Source organism: Vollenhovia emeryi, unplaced genomic scaffold (genome assembly GCF_000949405.1).
Source record: "Vollenhovia emeryi isolate VEMERY1.0 unplaced genomic scaffold, V.emery_V1.0 DF939124.1, whole genome shotgun sequence".
Lineage (NCBI taxonomy): Eukaryota > Metazoa > Arthropoda > Insecta > Hymenoptera > Formicidae > Vollenhovia > Vollenhovia emeryi.
This window is the reverse complement of record NW_011967242.1, coordinates 1,428,033-1,447,385: the sequence shown is the minus strand read 5'-3', so window position 1 is coordinate 1,447,385 and position 19,353 is coordinate 1,428,033. Positions and strand designations below refer to the sequence as shown.

Here is a 19,353-nt window from a genome sequence, read left to right as displayed (position 1 = left end):
ACTGTGCGATTTGTGCAGTAGCGAACAAAAGTTTTAGAAATGTGCAAGAGATTAACAAAATGTACAGATTAATTTGGCTGCACACAAAATTGTAAGATTAATCGCATTCAGAACTTACAGTCTCCTTCAAAATAAGCCTATTATATTTTTGCAGTTAGAAACATTTCTTAAAATCGCTTTTCAGAATATTCATAAACATCCCGGTCAAAGTTTGTTTAATTGTTGCAACATCATAAAACCTATGTCTCTTAAAATCTTCTTAATCGGGGATTGCGAAAAAAGCATACAAAGCTAAGTCCGCGAATATGGAAGTAGATGTACTTGTGACATTTGATTTCGTAAATGAACAGATTGGAACAAGCGGGCAAAGGCATTTTCAAGCTTCTCCTTATCGATAACGAAGCAGCTCTGAAAAGTTTCATAAAATATGCTATTATACGTTTATATGCTATTCTTAGCAAATAGAACATTTTTGCCACTTGTAAAATAGAATTTTGTACAAACACGTGATAAATATTGTTCTTTCTCGAACATCATAGAATTTACGATTGCTTTTATTGGCGTACTAATAATAATATAACAGATTGATGATACGCAAGCATGAGTTTTAAATATATTTTATCTAAATCTATACATACCAGATACACATACTCGTACCTACACACTCTGCTCTATTACAGCACGCTACGGTGATAATATGGTGATGGTGATAAATGTATACTTTTTTAATAAGACGGGAAACTAATAGTCAACCCAACTGGCTAATTATTTAATCGATTTATTACACACCATTTCGACCCTATTTTTTGGGTACTTTTCGAGTGGTACTGAGTCAATTATCGTCGTCGAATAAGACTTATTATCGACGACGATAATTGACTCAGGTGCGTTACGGAAGTTGGGTTGACTATTAGTTTCCTGTCTCATTTCTAATCATTACTGGTGACAATAAGCCAACTCTCCTTCGGTTTTTGAATAAGTATCGTATAATGTAAGTTATACGCAAGTTTTAAAATTAATGTACGCAATGGGGATTATGCGTGTAAATTTTTCGATTTCTACAATCAATTTTCTTATAAGCAGAACTTTGTAAGAAAAATTCTTGAGTCGCATTTCTTGACTGATACATGTACAGAAAACATATTTAAAAAATAATTTGTTTTAAAAATTATTTACATCACTTTTATTACCTCGTATATATGACCAGTTTATGAAAATGCGAAATTAAAAGTATGCACTTTTTTTATGAGTGCAATTTATTTATTGATAATAGTATCAGTTAATTGTCTTCTTATCTGAAACTTTTGTATGGTACTGTAACGCGTCCTCTGCGCATATGCATCAAAGCTGGACATTATAACTGTGATTTAATTAACATTTATCACTAACACTGAATGTTTATTGCTTTTATTCTGCAAACGATAAACTGAATTTTTTTATTAAATTATCTATTTGTAGGATACAAATATGTCATTTGTTATATATGCCAAACATAATTGATAGATAATTAATAGATAGATAATTAATATCAATTTAGAGCAATAAATGATAACACAGATACATTTTTAACATTTAATTACATTAATAATAGTAACATTAAAGCGACTATAACAAAGACTTCTAATAAAATTACTATCGATAACGGTGTTTTTTTTATCAAATTTGCACTTTAGTAAAGTTTGATTATAAAGAGATAAAATTGTAAATGTAATTTTCTCGTGAAGACCCAACTGTCATGCGTAATAATCATATGGTAACGTTTATCTAATAAGGTTACTGATAAGAAAGTTTAAAGGTAACCGTTGTCTTATCAGAACGAGGAAAAATATACGTAAAATAAACTGTATGTTACAAATCGTTTACAAATCGCCCATAAATTGCCTTTTACCATATTGTTGCTACCATGTCATTCCAATTAATTTTTTATTCTTTAAAATTTTATTCGACCACAGCTGGCCACATTTGTTAGTTTCTCTGTCAATGCAGAAAATTTATTGCGAAAAATATTACCTCAGCCAGGATTCGAACCTGAGACCTCCCTCAATCCGTGGCGGGCGTCTTAGCCTTATCCTGTTTTATTTTATGTTATCTTTATAATGCCCCAGCAAGGTCTAATGCACAGACTGATGCCCCAAAAATTCCTAGTAACGCTCAGTAATGTCGCAAATCTGTACACCACAATGCCCTCAGCGGTTTACCCCTCGTTCAAAACTAAATGATTTTGTGCCCACCAATGGTTCGAGGCTCAATCATCTATGGCTCAACGGAGAATACGAGAAATAACTACAGTGTACTTCTTTTGATATCGCTGGGGATGGGCTAACAGCGGAACCGATACGTTATTTGTACGTTACAATGCATAACAATACATTATTCGTATTATTATGCATTATTAATTATAATTAATTATTGTTATTTCAAACACTCGCGCACTAACGACCGCGTTGCACTCTCAAGCGGCTCATTATTAGCTCTGATTTTGAAAATAATTGCGAAATAAAATAACAGAGTTAACAATGGTTATTGGACGTTAACAATCCTGAAGGGAAAGGAAAGACAACGGGGACAAAAAGTTCTGAATAGAGAGTTTCTGTTTTCTGTACAAGGAGAAATGTTGTAAGATCTCTGTTGAACGCGCCAGCGACAGATTGGAAACTGTGACTGCGAGAATGGTTGGCAGTCTACAAAGTACGTACGTTACATTTCGTTATATAGCGCGCTACGTAAGCGTTATATTAAAACGTTTAGCAATGTTGCAAACGTCTGCTACCCAATGTTATAGCATACCTATGTGATTTAATAACACATGTTGCACTTAAGAGGATCCCGTAGTATGTCTGTATTACCGACAGAATTACCATTTTCGTAGTTATAACCTTTCGTCGTATTAAATTCATGGAATCAAAAATGCTTGCGTACAATTACAGTATATGCATTAATGATCCCAGGAAACTCCGATTTTATACCAAAAATGAGTAAAAATTACAAAATTCATATAATCGATCACACATAACCTTGTAGACGCGAACTGTCACTCCGTCATACTTGTGCTTCGTATAAAAGTTCTACAACTTGTACTCACATGAAACTGAGTTTCCTAGGATTCGATGACATGTAGAATTACTGTGAAACCCTCTAAATTGGGATTAGACGTTTAAAATAAGAGTATAATTAGTATTAAACTTTCGCGTTTATGTATGGGTGTGATGTATCGTACACTGAAAAAAATTTCTGGTTGAATATGGACGAATCAGATAATTCCTTTAGGATTTACCAGAATTCCTTTAGGATTTACCAGAATTTCTGTAGGATTACAGGAATTCTGGTAAATCCTAAAGGAATTATCTGATTCGTCCATATTCAACCAGAAATTTTGTTCAGTGTAGTAGTGTGTCCGTGTGCTCATGTATATGCTGCGTTTCGTGTTTAGATGGCGCACACCATCAAAGGCCTCGGCCTTGGGGCATCCTCTTAATACTGATACAAATGTTGTTTTGACATTGCATTGCCGCCTGTCTACTGACCTCTAACCATGCGAAAACAATGATTGCGCGAGTCTGTTGCGTGAATTATTAAAGAGATTTATACAGGGTAGACAAAATATATAACGGACTGATTTGAATGAGCCGTCAATTTTGGATGTGTACGTTTCTGTCAGTCGCGCTTTGCCACGTGCGCTCTCTACAACTGTCAAAGCGCATCTGACAGAAGCACATGCATGCAAATGTACAATGCGTATAGCGGTACAATGCCCGAATGTCTACCACGCTTATTTAGCCGCCGAATTGAACATCAGGACAATGCGCAGAGATACGCGGTTTGATTTTTTTGACCTCTCCGCACAAACACGCGTTTTTTTTTCCCTGTCGTTTGAAACCCTTTTTCACACTCCACTAAACGCGCAGTTGGTGATTATTTTATGAATGCACGAAACTAGCCACCTAGTCGAGCGCGTAGCGACGAGCGAACTGAATCCATTAATTGGCGCACGCTTATATTTAGCTCCCTCCCAACATTTAAATTGAGTTCTTTTTTTATAAGCGGGAAACAGAGCATCCGCGCCCAGCGAGGTGTGTCCTCTTTTTCTCTCTCGTAAGGTAATCACTGGACCAGATATTCGTTAGTTTCGGACTGTGCGCAGAAGAGTTACTGCAGCCTTAATCGTGTCTCGCTATATTCCGTGTTAGCTCGCACAAACCTTTCAAGTCTATCGTGATGAATACGTCCAAGTGTTGTTTCGTTCGAAAATAAATAAATTTTGTGTAGACACAGTGTACATCAGCGTGTGTACCAGCGTTACTACAGAAATGCTAAATAAGTAATTAAAAAACTACATTGCTTCTTATCTGACGAGGAAGCCTTTTTAATGATAATGATAAGAATCTAATGCAGCGAATAAAGAGTTAATATAACGCTACATACTTGCGTTCCTCTATAGTCATTTGTTGCGCTAAAATTGCATTAAAAAATATCTACCATTACGAAACGTTCAAATCTACTTTTTGGAAAACGTTTCTTGACCAAACAAGCGAGAGCGCCCTTCGGTCCGAGCAAGATGTTGGCAGCCCAATAATGTAATCTAAAATATTGAATATTTTACGCAATAAGAATTCTTTACAGTACGGGAGGGGGGTGGGGTATTGAATGCTAAATATAGTGTTTAAAATAAATAGAAATCGTTTAGCGATTTTAGTATGTGAATTCACTGACGACAATGATTCCACCTGAATGAAACTGTGTTATGTTCTAAAAGAAACTGGCGCGCAGGACAAGGTGGAAAACTGTATATGAATTCACGCTTTGGGTTACAATTATTTGGTTAAAATTATTGGGCTATCATCATATTGCTTGTTTGATTTATATCTATAACCTAAAGTCGCTCTCGCTTGTTTGATTTATTTCCTAATGGTCCTATTTAACGTTATGTGTTTGTTTTTTAAGTCATGTCATGTGTTGTTGCAGCAAATTACTTTGAGAACAACGTCACCATCGATATAGATAGACTCAATTTTATTTGCAGAAAAGAAAGAACGAAGCGACGAGAAGAACGTGTCGTATCTCATGAAGATCTTACGACAGCATGTCAAACGAGTTATAAAGATTACACGTACAATCTGAATGAAATGAAAAGTACGTGCAATTCTCTACGAAAGTTGTTAATAACGAAACATTGCGCAATTTTTAATCAAAACAAGTAAAAGAAATTGACGTAAGAGCCGAGAAACGGAGCATAGACAGCCGTATCCGACACTACTGAAACTCGGATACCATTTGAAATTCGATATTCGGATGTCACGTGCGCTTACTGTGAGAAGAATAGAATGGAACTTATCTTTTCTGCCAAACCTTTTCCAGACTAATTGGTGACATGTAAGAAAAGATGTACTTACGATACTCTGTGTATGTGTGTATAGATACTGTTCAGCACAAGCGGTCTCGGAAAACGAATATGGCCAGTTAAAATGTCAAAACTTAGTTTGCATCCTTGAAAGATGCTGTCTAATTGTGAGTAATAAAATTGTAATCTGAATCTTTTAAGTCCCGCCACGGGGCTACGCCCTGCAATATGCGTTTGATTCGGACAAGAACTGTCAACGAATTAAAAACAATGGTGCAAGAGAAGAGAAGAATTTTCTAAAGTTTTACACGCGACGGGCATTAATGGATAACATTGCCTATTTTATGCTGAATTATTATGTTGTCGCATTTAGAGTTATTAAAATTGCTGATATCGCGCGCCGATCAATTATGGTGATAAAATGGAGTAAGCAACGCGCATACGGTGCGTTTATTAAATCGCACGAAATTAAAACTGTGACGAAAGTGATAAAAAAATATCTCATATTATTTTATTCGGCAAACACAGCTCAAAAAAGAGATAAAGCCAAACAAAAAAATTTTTTTTATTCTTCAATTATTTGGCAAACGCTTCGGATCTTCTGCAATATTTGAAATCTGCTAATTGCCTCGTTCAGTACGTCGTGTACAATAAAAATATTGATGACTTTACGTTCGCATTCATTCTGCTTCAATATTTTTGTTACATCTGTTGAAATTAATCAAATTAATGTGCCAACTGAATTTCCGCTCGATTTACAATAGTCATATAGTAACTATTTATATGAGTATTGCAAATTTATATTATTACGATTATTATTAACAGTATGTTAATATTAATATTGACAGAATAATACCTGATAAAATCCGCTTATTGTTTAGATATGTGAATTAAATAGTACAATAATATGTGACGTCGCTGTTAATTATTATTGCGATAAGTTTACAAGATATTTGTAAATATATGCAAATTCATGATACGCGTGTCACGAGTTTTGCGTTACACATGCGAGGAATTTTTGTCAGGACTTAAAAATGAAATGTAGTGAAAATAAACAAGAGATTGCTATTTTTTTGTAATGTTTGATCGGTATAAGCTTTCGGTGCGTCTAGTTCCGAAATCATTCCATACAAATCTCATTAAACTTCGCGTTCAAGAATATATACAGAATGTTAAGGATGTGTGTAGTACCTGGTAACTGGATCAAGTAGATCACATATAACGCGTACGAGCAAGTTGCTTGATTGAACGTTGTGCTCTCGTAATTAAGTACGCTCGAGTGTAAGCTGATTTTCAAAATATGAGTCTGCGAGCTTTAGTGATTTATGCTTTAATACGTAGCATCGTTTCAAATATTTATGTCGCTTTCATACTTGATACTTTCTTGCGATTACGAATTTTGATTTATTTGTTCATCGAAAATAAGTTTAACTTTAATATAAGACACAAAGAATTTTCTTTTAAAATTTACCTTAAAAATTATGTAATCGTAGGACAACGTGGCATTTTGAAGAACCTTACGAGAGTTTTTTGAATTTTTACCGTAAAAGTTTTTTTACTTTTACTAGTAAAAGTAATTAGCGAGAACGGAAACGGTTCAACAATTTTTATAAAAACTTATTTTTTAAGGATAAAATAACAAACATGCATATCTGTACAACACACGCATACATGTACAACTTGGGAAAATTAATTTTTCAGGCGAATGTGAATAAAAAGAGTTTTGCGTGCATAAAAAAATAACAATTTCAAACTTTAACGTAACAATTAACACTTAACTGGGTGACTGAGCAATTTTTCATAGAAATTTTTACGTTCTGCTACTTCAAGTTAAATAAATTGACCACTGAACGACAAATCTGACAATTTTTGTAAGACCCTATCTAGAGAGAATACATTAATTTCTTTACTCCTTTTTCGTTTCCGATTATTCTCGCCTCTTGGTAATAACGTTTCTTCTTGTTATTAACGTTGCTACCATAAATGCCGCTTCTTATCTGTGAGAACTCGAGCGGCAACTATTCAAATCGTATAATTTGTTTGTTTGAATGTCATTAAATGTTTCAAAGAAATTGATCCACAAAATTTATAGAAATTTAGGGTGAATGCGAAACACGTTAGAAATTATCGAAGCAAGTAGACTTGCAAAGTATTGAAGAAATTGGCAAATTTGGAAACGCAAATACTTCCTTCTCATCTATTTTGTTATGTTTCTTTCTAATTTCTGATGTTCAACTTATCTATTCTTTTTCTCGTACATATTAATCGACACTTTACTGTTCCTCTCCCTTTGTTCGATTCTTCCCCCCAAACTGTTCAACCTTAACGATAAACCCTTTTCTCAAAATAATCCTTCCTTCTTTTCCCCTTCGTATATAATTGATGAGATTCCCTCTGAATCTTTTCTAAACTAAGTTTCCCTCATCCACCCTTTTTTCCTTAGCTCTTTTACGGAGCTTAGTTCTGCAAACATCGATAAACCTCCGAGTCATATTGTCCCAAATAGATCCTCACTGTAGTATTCCCGTATACTCCAATAGCCTCTCTTATTTTACCTGAGCTCTCATAACCACATTTTATCACTTCGTTTCTCTTTCCTGCGATAACATGAAACCCTCTTCTTTTCTGCACTTTTATACATTTTATATTATTTACAAATATTAATATTATAATTTAAATGTAGACGCTGTCAAGTGTAAATTAAAATTGAGAAATTAACGTTGAAACTTTCTTTACAAAATGTTTTAAAAAACCTTAAAACACACACACACCTGCAAGTTTATACATACATTACAAATTTAATACTATTAAATTTACAAAATTAACTTTATGCAGAAAAAATTCCCTTGATATTTTGTTATTCTTCTACATGTTGGACTTAATCATGTGAAATAGATTAATAAATAACGTGAAGTTTTTGTTGAATTAGTTCTTCTTTGATCAACATCGTATTCTTTCTTCTCTTTATTTTCTTTTTCACGAGATCTCACAGTTCTGTTCTTGGTAATAGATTTTATGCCTCACGAAAAAAGGTAACACACAAACCTACATTTGAAAAGGAAAAATCGGCTTTTCTGGTTGTTGACTCGTGTGTCTGCAGTAATTATGAATAAAGAGTTTGCTCGTGACTCACGCCTTACAGTACATTTCGACTAACATTAAAGACGTCCAATTAACAAGCTAATTTAATAAGATGTCGAATTAAATTAATAATGAAAAGTATATGCTGTCTCAAATGGTATAGTGAAAAGTCCCCTATTATGAGATATACTCATAATATGAGATAACGGAGTTTCTGCTGAATTAATAAGCATCGTCCGTTGGTCCCACCATGAATTCATTGTCCTTGGAGTGAAGTTGATTTAGTGGAAAATTGATTGTCAGATCGTGTAATCGTTGCGAAACAAGATCTGCGATTGAATTTGGACGTTGAAAACCTACTGTCTCACGTTAGAATCCTATCTCATAATAGAGGACTTTCCTCTCGTTACAATTGGCCAATACATTACGCAAAGGGATATTTTTCTGTTTTCGGAGCCAACAGTCTAAACGCATATAAAATTGATCGTTGATGACATGAAATCGATAAAATCTATCCAAACATAATTAGTTCGAACTGGCGATTAACAAAATATATAGCGGAATATTATTTAACATGCTCGTTTTCCTATTGAAATAGCAGTCGTATTTCTCGTTTCTTCTGGATCGAGGTCGAGGACTCGTTAGAATTTTCCGCGATGCTGGATATTTTCCGTAATCGACGACTTATTCATCTCGTAAATGAATCCATCGTAATCTTATTCGGAAAGTTGATCCTCCGATAATTAAGAATGCAGCAGTATCGAAATCCTCCGGTTATGGATCCGCCAGGGCTTCTCTTTCTTGCAGCCATAATCGAGACCTCCCCTTACCCCCTTTCCCTCCTCCACCCACCCCCGTAGAACCGGTGAGGTATTAATGGCCATAAAACACTATCGATTATCGCTGCAGCCATTCGAACTTTTTTTTTTCACCATGCTAAGACCAATAAAATTTATATATTACCTTCTACTTAATTGCAACGTTGACATTCCACGTTATGTTGCCTTATTTCACGTTTTCGCCATATTTTCCGCTTCAGCTCACGTTTGAATCGCGGCAATTTAATCTTTGATAACAAACGCGAATGGCACTGATACTTCGGGCGCAAGCATATATATATATATTTTTTTTTAACAATGCAGGCCGCGTAAAAGGTGAACGATAACTCGCGGTATGAATTTATAAACGCGCGATTTTACAAATGCGTGCATCAAGAGGCGGGAAATAATTAGTTCAGTATTTTCAAGCGCTCGTAATAGCCGGGGTATTCGTGGAAAAGCTCGCGTAGTTTGATGCATCATTGATGCGGGAGGCTGGGGGAAGGGGGGGGAGGAGGATGGATCAATGGTACGAATGAGATCGATCACGGCTAGAAAGACCATTCGTTTCGTGTGCAGATAAAACGTATGGGCCACGGGAGACAAGTGCACTAGTACATGATCCGGTATGCTTTTTTCACAGTATATCTGATCGGAAAATATAAAAAATGATGAATATATCGTTCGTAGGAACGGTCGTTCGAAGAGAAACCTCTGCGAAATTGATTTGCACTTTATCAAGTCGATTGAAACGCGGCAGCGCGCGGAGCCCTAATTCTTATAAATATTATCGACAGGTGTCGATTTTAAAAAAATTCACGTGCCAATCCGAGGAATTATCGAATATCGAATGTCTCACGACTGTAGACGCGGGCTTCGTTCATAATGACGTCGTTTATCAAAGGTTGCGCTGGCAACGACGGCTAGAAATAACAATATATCAACGTAACAATATTATCTTGATGGAATAAAAGTTCGCAGTGGCACATTTCTCCGTCTGCGCGAGGATCCTCGTTTTCATATCGTTTATTAAGTTACCGACGTGAGAACTTTTCGCCGCGCCTCGAGCACAGCCAGTTAAAAAGGCGAGAGAGAAGAAGGGACGCGCAGGAGCGTTCGTGGGGAAAATTTAATACGAATCCAAAGTGAAGGCGGTGGATCGCTTCTCGATGTCGCTCTTATCCATCTTCGGCGTGGCGCAAGTCGAGGCGAAAAGCGATCGATCAAAAATTGATGAAACCACGCTTCCCCGGGCGAGAGACCGTAAATTCGACGTCCGCGAAGACGTGAGTCTGCGAGGCACCTCGATAATGGCACCCCGGCGAGAGGACCGTCGAACGCGAATCGAAGGGGACGGGCCAACAATTTGCGCGCGAGCTACGCAAGAGAGCTCTCGAATGCATCTTTTATCTCGCCTGGGCGCGCCATTCTATCGCGTTGCAAATCGTAGTAGCGGTGCGCATTACGTAATTGAGGATCCGAAATATTTCGTGATCCCGGACTCGCCTCTGTATCCTCGAGAGTTAATTACTCTTCAATTTCATTCGCGTCGGGAGCTCCGGTTCCTTCGCGTCGGTCTCTCCGGCGTCGGGCGAGGAGAAGCCTGTCGAAAAGTCGCGCCAAGTTTTCGTGAAAATTAACCGCGACTCATATTAAGGCGCATCGAGCCTTAATTGGAAACCCTGGAATCAAAACTGATAAAATTCCTCTTTGATGCCACCGATATGGCCTGACTCCCTCTGCGCCCGATTTTACAGGGTAAATTAGCTTGACTTAACTTAAATTGAATCTGTCCGAGGGTCTCTTGAGCAGATGCGCATTTTTCTGATAAATAAATTTGGAGCAATTTCTTGAAATCGTATTGATCAGGTTAGATTGTAGATAGAAAGTAAAACTGGGACGAGGCCAAAAGTTAAGCAAAATGTGTTTTGATCGCGGTGTCATAAATTCGCGATGAAATGCAATACCGGCGGATTAATGCTTTTAAATATCGTTTCAATGTATTTCCACGCGCAACACAATACAGGACGACAGACCTATTTTTGTACGATTCATCGCAGTAACGAGGTGGATTAGCACGGCGTGGGTCCCGCGTGACGAGTGGCCGGCGACAGCCGCGTTAATATTCTTGTTGGTCGACCCCCTCGTGAACTCGGGGTGCTCTCGCGCAAAATCCGCCGGTGATATGCGCGACATTACGAGTACGGCATTAGCGAGTACATACGCAGAAATTAAGGAAGCTCCGGACTTCGAATTAGCGACACAGTGAGTGTGTCCGTTTATCCATACGATAAAGCTCCAGCTTCGTTATAATCGCGGCGAGTAATTATCATTAAAAATATTCAATGTAATGGAAAGTGCAGGATATGTGAAAGGGGGGGAGGAAACATGGGAGCATATGTGGGAGTGGAGACCCTGTAATCGGAGACTGGCCATAAGAGTTCGTCAAATTCCCGCGAGTGAGAGAGAAACATAGGCTATCTCACTCTTCTACGATCGTAGAATCTTTGACGAATGACGAAGTCTTGCGGCCAGCCTCTGATTACAAGGTCTCTATGTGGGAGGAGTGCGTGGATTGGGGGGTAGGAAAAACATGGCAGGATATGGTGGAAGAAGTGTTAGGAGAAGAAGGAGAGGGGGAAGGTTGGCTGAGGACGTTGGAGGGACTAAGGATAGAACCAGGGGAGGGTGGAGGAATGGATGGAGAATGAGTGTGAGGGAATGAGGGAGAGGGGGGGTAGGAGAAAGAGGAATTATATAGGAAAAAGGAGTTTGTAAACGGAAACGGAAGTCCAGAGCGGGCGCGCGCGCGTGTGTGTGTGTATGTGTGTATGTGTGTGTGTATAGGTTAGAAGGGAGAGGATAGGATGAAAATGCGAGTAGGTACTAAAGCGAGGAAAGGATATAAAATAATTGTGAGAGCGAAACGTATTGTAAAATTGTTTTTTTATATTTTGTACATATTTGGTTTTACCTATGTAGAAGTTATTCTTGTAACCCTCAGGGGAAGCAATAAACTATATATATTTAATATAACACAGCAAGCAATTAGTATTAAAACATCAACCATATGTTCATGACAGTTACGGGCCACTGCCTGTGAAAAGCTCGTAAGCTTGGTTAGAAAATTATAGGAGGTGAATCGGAGCACAGCAAAATTGGAAAAATATACATCTCGATGTTATAAATTTGCGGTAAGACGTTAGGAACCGTGCGTTTCATTTTGCACACAGAGACACGCGTGGTAAATAAAACTGTTTCGCAACCGCAATAATCCATTTATCGTATCCGCACAACGCAGTTATTTACGCTTATTGAAAAAAGAGGGAGCACTGCGTTATTTAGTTTACACAAATTTCTAGCGAAGAACGACAGAACGCGAACAGAAATCGCGGAAGATATCAGTCTGTCCTTCAGCGGTTTTTCGCACATTCCGCTGGACTTTGACATACTTTACCGTGCGCTCCGTGCCATTCATTTTTTATCGCACTTCTTACTTTAGCAACCATCCCTACTTCACTTGTTCTACGTCGGGGAACCTATTAATTAAATCACACTTTAGCGCATGAGGAAAGAAATGGGACACGGCAAGTGGAAGAGAAGTAATAGATGCTGAATTCGGACGCCAAGCCACCTCGTTTGCCGTCCTTGGTATAATCGCGGAAAAGGACGACACTTATATGTGTACGTACACATTTTTTTTCGGCGATAGCCCGTGTATCTTTCGTTGATGACCGTCTCGTGGCCGTCCTCAGTCGCATTGCCCCGACGAGAGATTTCCACGAGATTTACAGCTTCCTGAATTTATCCCCATTCTCCGAGCGTCCCGCGGAGAACGTCTCTTTTATCATTTCACTCAGAAGGACCTTCCACATGCGATACTTGAAGCGCGCTCACTCGAATCCTCCCTTATGTACGATCGGAGATATATGCCGGCCATCGTTCACGCCTTAAAAGGGCGGTTCGGAGGGTTATCGTCCGCCGCCTCCTTTGAATATTTATAAATAAACCAATTCTACTCCCCCACGGAGCAATTTTCGTCGAAATGTCGCGCTAATCGCATCTCCCACGTTATCGGTTGACGATTCGCAATCTTGTAAATGCAGAAAATCTGTGAAATATCGACGCCTCGTTTACGTCCCGTACAAGGGTCGCGTCCCAATCCCAGTCAGCAGATGTTAACCGATTGGCATCGGATTGGCAGCGGATTCATTAGAAACCCACACCAAGACCGTAGCCATCTGTGTCCGCATTTGACTTTTGTTTTGCCAACAGAGTCTGTAAAACATACGCTGTCAACGGACTATCGGTAGAAACCGAGCAGGTCCAGTTATGTGAGCAGGTTTTGTTGTATTTCCACTGACCTACTGGCAACATGTCGAACATATCAGTCCCCGTGTGCACAATCTGCAGTCTTTCTGCCTTCAAAACTTGCAGTGGGCATTTGACGAAATCTGCTCCGGCAGATTTGGCTATCCGTTGGGCCAAAGTACGACGCAAGATCCGATAACAGGTAAAAATTCGATCAGACTAACGCATTGCGCGTAGTTGTGCGTTTGGTTGTAATTCGACGAATTTATCGCGCTGCCCTACTTTCCGTATCGAAACTTTCCGTCTCTGGATGCGAACGTGATATATTCATCCATATCGAGATCAAATTTCCCCGCGCGCGAGACATTTCCCAGCGGCGTTAATGAGATCCTTTGTCATTCTTATTGCCATTTCATGCTCCGCGAGGTCGATGTGTAATATACAGGGTGTTGCGTAATATCCGTCTCACCTCTTATTTACGGATAGAGCGGGCTAGACTGGGTCGAAAAGTCCTCTACCATTTTGCAACTTTCGCAATTGTTGGCGGGTTATTAATTATAAAAGATCACTGTCTTAGCCCGGCCTACCGACCAATTCAAACGCACGACGAGATGCGGCCGTCCCGCGATTGGCGTTGCTAGGCGCGCGGGGACTTGTTTACGACATACGGCAACGGCCACGTATAGTAAACAACTCTCCGACGCCGGGCTAAGACAGCGATTTTTAATAATTAATGACTCGTTAGCTATTGCGAAATTTGCAAAATGGTAGAGGACTTCTCGACTCGGTCTAGTTCGCTCTATCCAAAAATAAGAGGTGAGGCGGGTATTACATAACACCCTGTATACGCTTCCCCCGCGCACCCCGCGTGACGTAGGGACATTCGGTGGATCCGCCCGGCATATCTTTTTTATCTCAATCTCGAGGATCACTCATCGCCCGCGGACAAAACGCTAGCGTAAGCTAACTTCCCTTATTGTCCGACCGTAGATCGAGTGCCACTACTGGCTCCAAGTAGACTCATCCGTTTCATGATCAGCCCCGGCCGGCAGCAAGAAAATACGACGCGTTCGTTCGCGGCTTTATTTCACTCGAGTTTTTTCGTTGTTATTTCCTCTGCCTATGCCAATTTCATTCCTGTTCTATTTTTTTCTCCTCCCCCTTTTCGCTTTGTCTCGCTTTTTCTAAATAGATTTCCAGTTAATTGAAAATTATAACTTTGTTACAACACGCGAATAGCAATGGCGGGCGAGATATTTTTAAAATGTAATCCTGAGGATAATAGAACTTCTCTTTGTTTTTTACACGGTGCAAAAACAGATTATTTAGAATTTTAATAATAATAATGAAAATGTTGAGATTGAAAATAAATTTTGCTTTGAAAAGACTACTCGAATACACGTTATATTGGGCGTTGATGGAATTTTACAAGTGATTAATCATGGGCGCATAGATGTTTAAACAGACACGTTGAACTTTGCTGCAAATGGATGAAGATTGGAAGACGAATAGTATCATTAGGACACGCAATACTGCCACATTTTCCGCGGGCACTTACTTACGGCCACCGAGAAATATTACATAATTAAAAGGAACATGTGGTGCCTCCGGTAGGGTGAGATGTCTGACTTTTCCTGCCCGATACGCCGAGCAAGCGGATTCGATAATCGACGAAGTTTCGATCCACCCTCCAGGGCTTTATTGCCTTCTCTTGCGGCCGACTATGTTTGTAATTAGAATCGTTCGAAACTACCTGAAACTGTCCAATGGCACGGCGGATGTTATCCAGACACGTAGTGGCCATACAATGGATATTTAATCTCGGCCTTCCATCTCGAGCGACCGGATTGAAATGATCGATCGCTCGTGTCACTTTTCAGCGAGCGAGTTCAATCTGCAGTAACCTTTTAGGCCCTGCGAGCTTTCCTCTATGCGCATCTTAATTTGATAGAAGTGTAACGTACGATTACAGTGAAGTATCACGGGAAGTTTCCTCTACGACGTGATGTATCGCTTTGTTTAACCAAATTGTGTGTTTCTCTCTGTGTTTCTCTCTCTCTCTCTCGTAACATTATTAGAACTTTCCGCGTGCTGAGAATAATACACTCGATATCGAATGCGTCACGCCAGTGCTTCGCTTCCGCGATAAGCTGATTACTAAATTCGCGCATAATAAGGAAGTATTTGCAAAGAAATACACGGGTTTGCTGGTGATAATGTGGCGCGAACCACGCATTACGTGAATTAAAATTCGCGAAAATATGTCGTGGCTTTAACAGATCAATTCGTTTGCCAGCGACACGCCTGCAGTGATCAATTTACTTATTGTATATACAGGGTGAGTCATTTTAATCGACGCACGCAAATATCTCTTCGGGGAAGGGGGCTAGCAAAGAATGACCTGGGCAAAAGTTGTTGGGTTTCGAGGGGGACATAAGTTGGTGCCATTAATTTGACCTTGAATAGTTGCTTGAAGGTCACGTGAAGGTCATCTTCAATTTTCAAGGTCAAATTAACAACACCTTATCTCCCCCTCGAAACCCAACAACTTTTGCCCAGGTCATTTTTTTGCTAGCCCCCTTCCCCGAAGTGATATTTGCGTGCGTCAACTAAAATGACTCACCCTGTGTATGGAGATCGGCGGGGCGAATTAATATTATTTATTTGCATGTATGCAACGTAATTACGTTAAATTAATTACAGTTGAGTTAATTAAATAGAGCAACGTATGTATGCGCTATCGTGAACAATTGCATAATATTATTAGGCACAGATGTGCGAAGAATCGACGCAAGTTGTCGCGTAATGTAACAATTCCATGGAAATTAATGTGTACGTTGCCACATTATTGAGATAAATCAGGCTGCTGCAAGAAAATCGCCGTAGGGAAAGTTCAATAAACATCATCGTTCGTGAACTTGATGAAATACCTCTGGCGTATCGCAATCCTCAAGGATTCTCGGAGCAAGAAGATTGAAAAATGAACATATCTTGTACAGAGAGATAGCGAGAGAGAGAGAGAGAGAGAGAGAGAGAGAGAGAGAGAGAGTTTATGTCAGAAAGAAACGAGATAAAAATCGGCTCCCGCCGGATGAGAGACCGGCGAAGTCGGGTGCGACCAAATCCGCCAAACAAATGTAGTATAAATTTGCATCCCGAAGATCTAATTCGAAATCGTGCATTTCCATTATTCACGATCTTTTATTCCCTATCGTTGTCGCTCGAGCGACGTCAAAGTAATTGACATTATCAGTCCGGCTTCTTCTTCTTCTTCGACGGAGAGACGCGAAATTTTTGCTCCCGGCAGCAGAGTCAGAAACACCGCTCCCCGAGCAACCGCGATCAAATCAACCGCGGTCTCCGCCTCTCGATTCCCGGCTTCATTATCATAATTATCTCCTCTCGATCGACGTCGCGGGGAAATCTTTTCGGTAGATTCGACGTAAATTCAATAGGCGGTCTGTGGCAAAGAGGGCAAAACAGGAATCGACCCGACAGTCTCGCAGGACAGGCAAGCCGTCGACAGGACTAGCTAGAGCGGAGACGTGCACCGGCGTGTTCCGGTCGCGGAGGCTGCGCGGAAAAATCGATAGTCGACGCTCACCGGCAGCAGCGGCGGCGGCGGCGTCGGCGTCGCCGCCGCCGCCGCCGCCGACGCCGACGTTGAGCGGCGCGATGGAGTCTGCCCGATGGCGCAGTCAACGTCGGGACCGGCACCCCAAAAGACCACCCCACGCGGTTAAACTCACGTTCGCCAATCCACCCCTTTTCTGACTGGCCCCCCCTCGAGAGATGTCGCATCCTCGGCGTAAATAGTCCCGATCGACCGCACGACGAGCGTCTACTACGAGGCGGCGTGAGCTCGCGCGTGGGTGCGGATGACGGACGGGGTGGTCTCGCGTGCACGATTCACGGGGCAAGTGCGTGCGGTGCGGGTGTGCGTGCGTGCTTAGCCGGCTTCACGTCCACCCTCGGTGCGACGGGGATTCGCGAGGAGAGGCGACGAGCCGCCCCGCGATTGTTAGCCGGGTCGACAACCCCGGGGCCCGAGGACGCTCCTTCGGCGATGCCGCAACGTGCGTCGCGATAGTTAACTCCGGGTGGACGCCGATGAGCTGCCCCGGCGGGCCCGAAGCGGCCCCGTTGCGAGATGCGAGCGACGCGCGCCGCAAGCCGAAGGGAAGCGGTGATTTGAGTGCGTGCGCGCGTATTCGCGCGGATGCCCGCTGCGCTCGCGAATTCCGGAACTTCCTTCAATCGCGCGCTCTCTTGGAGTACCCCTCGACCTCGACGTTGGTGAGAAAATACGCGGGGCAAGCGGGGATTTGGCAATTGTGTCTCGCACAAAGAGGGTGATTTCATTTTTTTTTCTGCCTCTCCTCCGAGATTCTGCGAATTTTTACGCGCGATCTCTCGAGACGAGGAGCGTTGTTTATCGTTGCGCGGAAAATACATTTACGGCTCGTTCGAGAGTCCGACTTCTGAATTTCTCCCTCGAACACACGCGGCGTACGGGAACGTTTCGCCCTCGCGAACAAAAAGAAAAAAGCGTCTCCGCGAAACGACGACACGTGACCATTATTACAGATCCTCCGCTCGAGCTTTTATACATACCGAGTCCCCTCCGCCGGAGTTGCAAGCTGCGGATCTCCGATACGACCCTGCGATACGCGCCTTTTCGAGGACATTGACCTCCGCTTCCGCGTCTGTCTGGCTAGTTTATCTGTTTTCCCCGGCACACTCGAACGTCCTCGAACCATCGAATTTCGATAGAGCGCATACCGCGGATGCAAATGCGCAAAATATTTTTCACGGAACATTCCGAAGGCAAATTTCACGAGGTATCTCGATATCAAGTCCGCCTTCCTGTCGATTCGTTCCTCCTGGGTGTACATTTATCGCCCGACGTTTGCTACCGCCACTTTCGTTTTTGATTTCTATATTGAATAGAGAGAGGGAGTGAAAAATTTCGAATATCTGCATCGCTCGATGTTCAGCAAATGCACCGTTAAGCACTGATCATTAAATCAGTTGAGTGTTAAATTGGCAAGGTGTACGAGGCGAGTTTAATCTAACGATATAAATCCATCGTGATTAGTAGTTGCAGCTTCTTCCAGTCGATATATCTCCGCTGGTTGTTCGAACGATTCTATTGTACCGTTGGTATCGCAATTTCCAAATTACCGCCGTAATTTCTCCATTAAGTTGACCTACTAACGAATTTTACGTCTGCGCCCGCGTGTGTGTGTGTGTGTGTGATTTACATTCCTTTCCGATTCGCCCTCCTTTTATACAGACTAATTATTGCGTGACAGAATTTGTCATTTGTCCAATTTAAATTTGGCGCATGCAGAGATGAAAAATTGAAACTTAATCGCGTGACCTCGCCTACACGGCGCGTAGGCGAGGCCGCGCGATTAAATTTCAATGTTTTATTTACATGCCTAGTTATGTAATATTTGTCAGCCCTGCGGCGAACAAAAGAACAGTCATTCAGTATTAATTATCGCGATGCGGAATACGCGTGAAGTTACAAGGCAAACATTTTGCATCATTTAAAATCAAACCTGTACGGAATTATAAAACGATTAATAGTAATTTGAGACGTTAAAAGTTCCAAGAATAAAGTTGATGTTACATTTGTCGTACGACAAATTTTTCAAGCGTGTTCATTGGCTGCAGGGTAGGAAAGTTCTCGAGTATCTAGAAATGTTCTAGCTTGTAGCCAATCAACACGCTTAGAAATTTTGTCATACGACAAGGATAAGAAAGTTCTAGAGTATCTAGAAATTTTCTAGCTTGTAG

General features: G+C 40.9%; 1 protein-coding gene across 1 annotated transcript in view; it reads right to left on the bottom strand.

Moving 5' to 3' along the window:
* Positions 1-13,614, bottom strand: part of LOC105569506 (glucosylceramidase-like) — a 27,141-nt gene extending 13,527 nt beyond the window's left edge. The window contains exon 1 of the mRNA XM_012026021.1: positions 13,462-13,614. Coding sequence (XP_011881411.1) covers positions 13,462-13,614 — 153 coding nt within the window. The remainder of the gene's footprint in view (positions 1-13,461) is intronic.
* Positions 13,615-19,353: the final 5,739 nt, after the last annotated feature.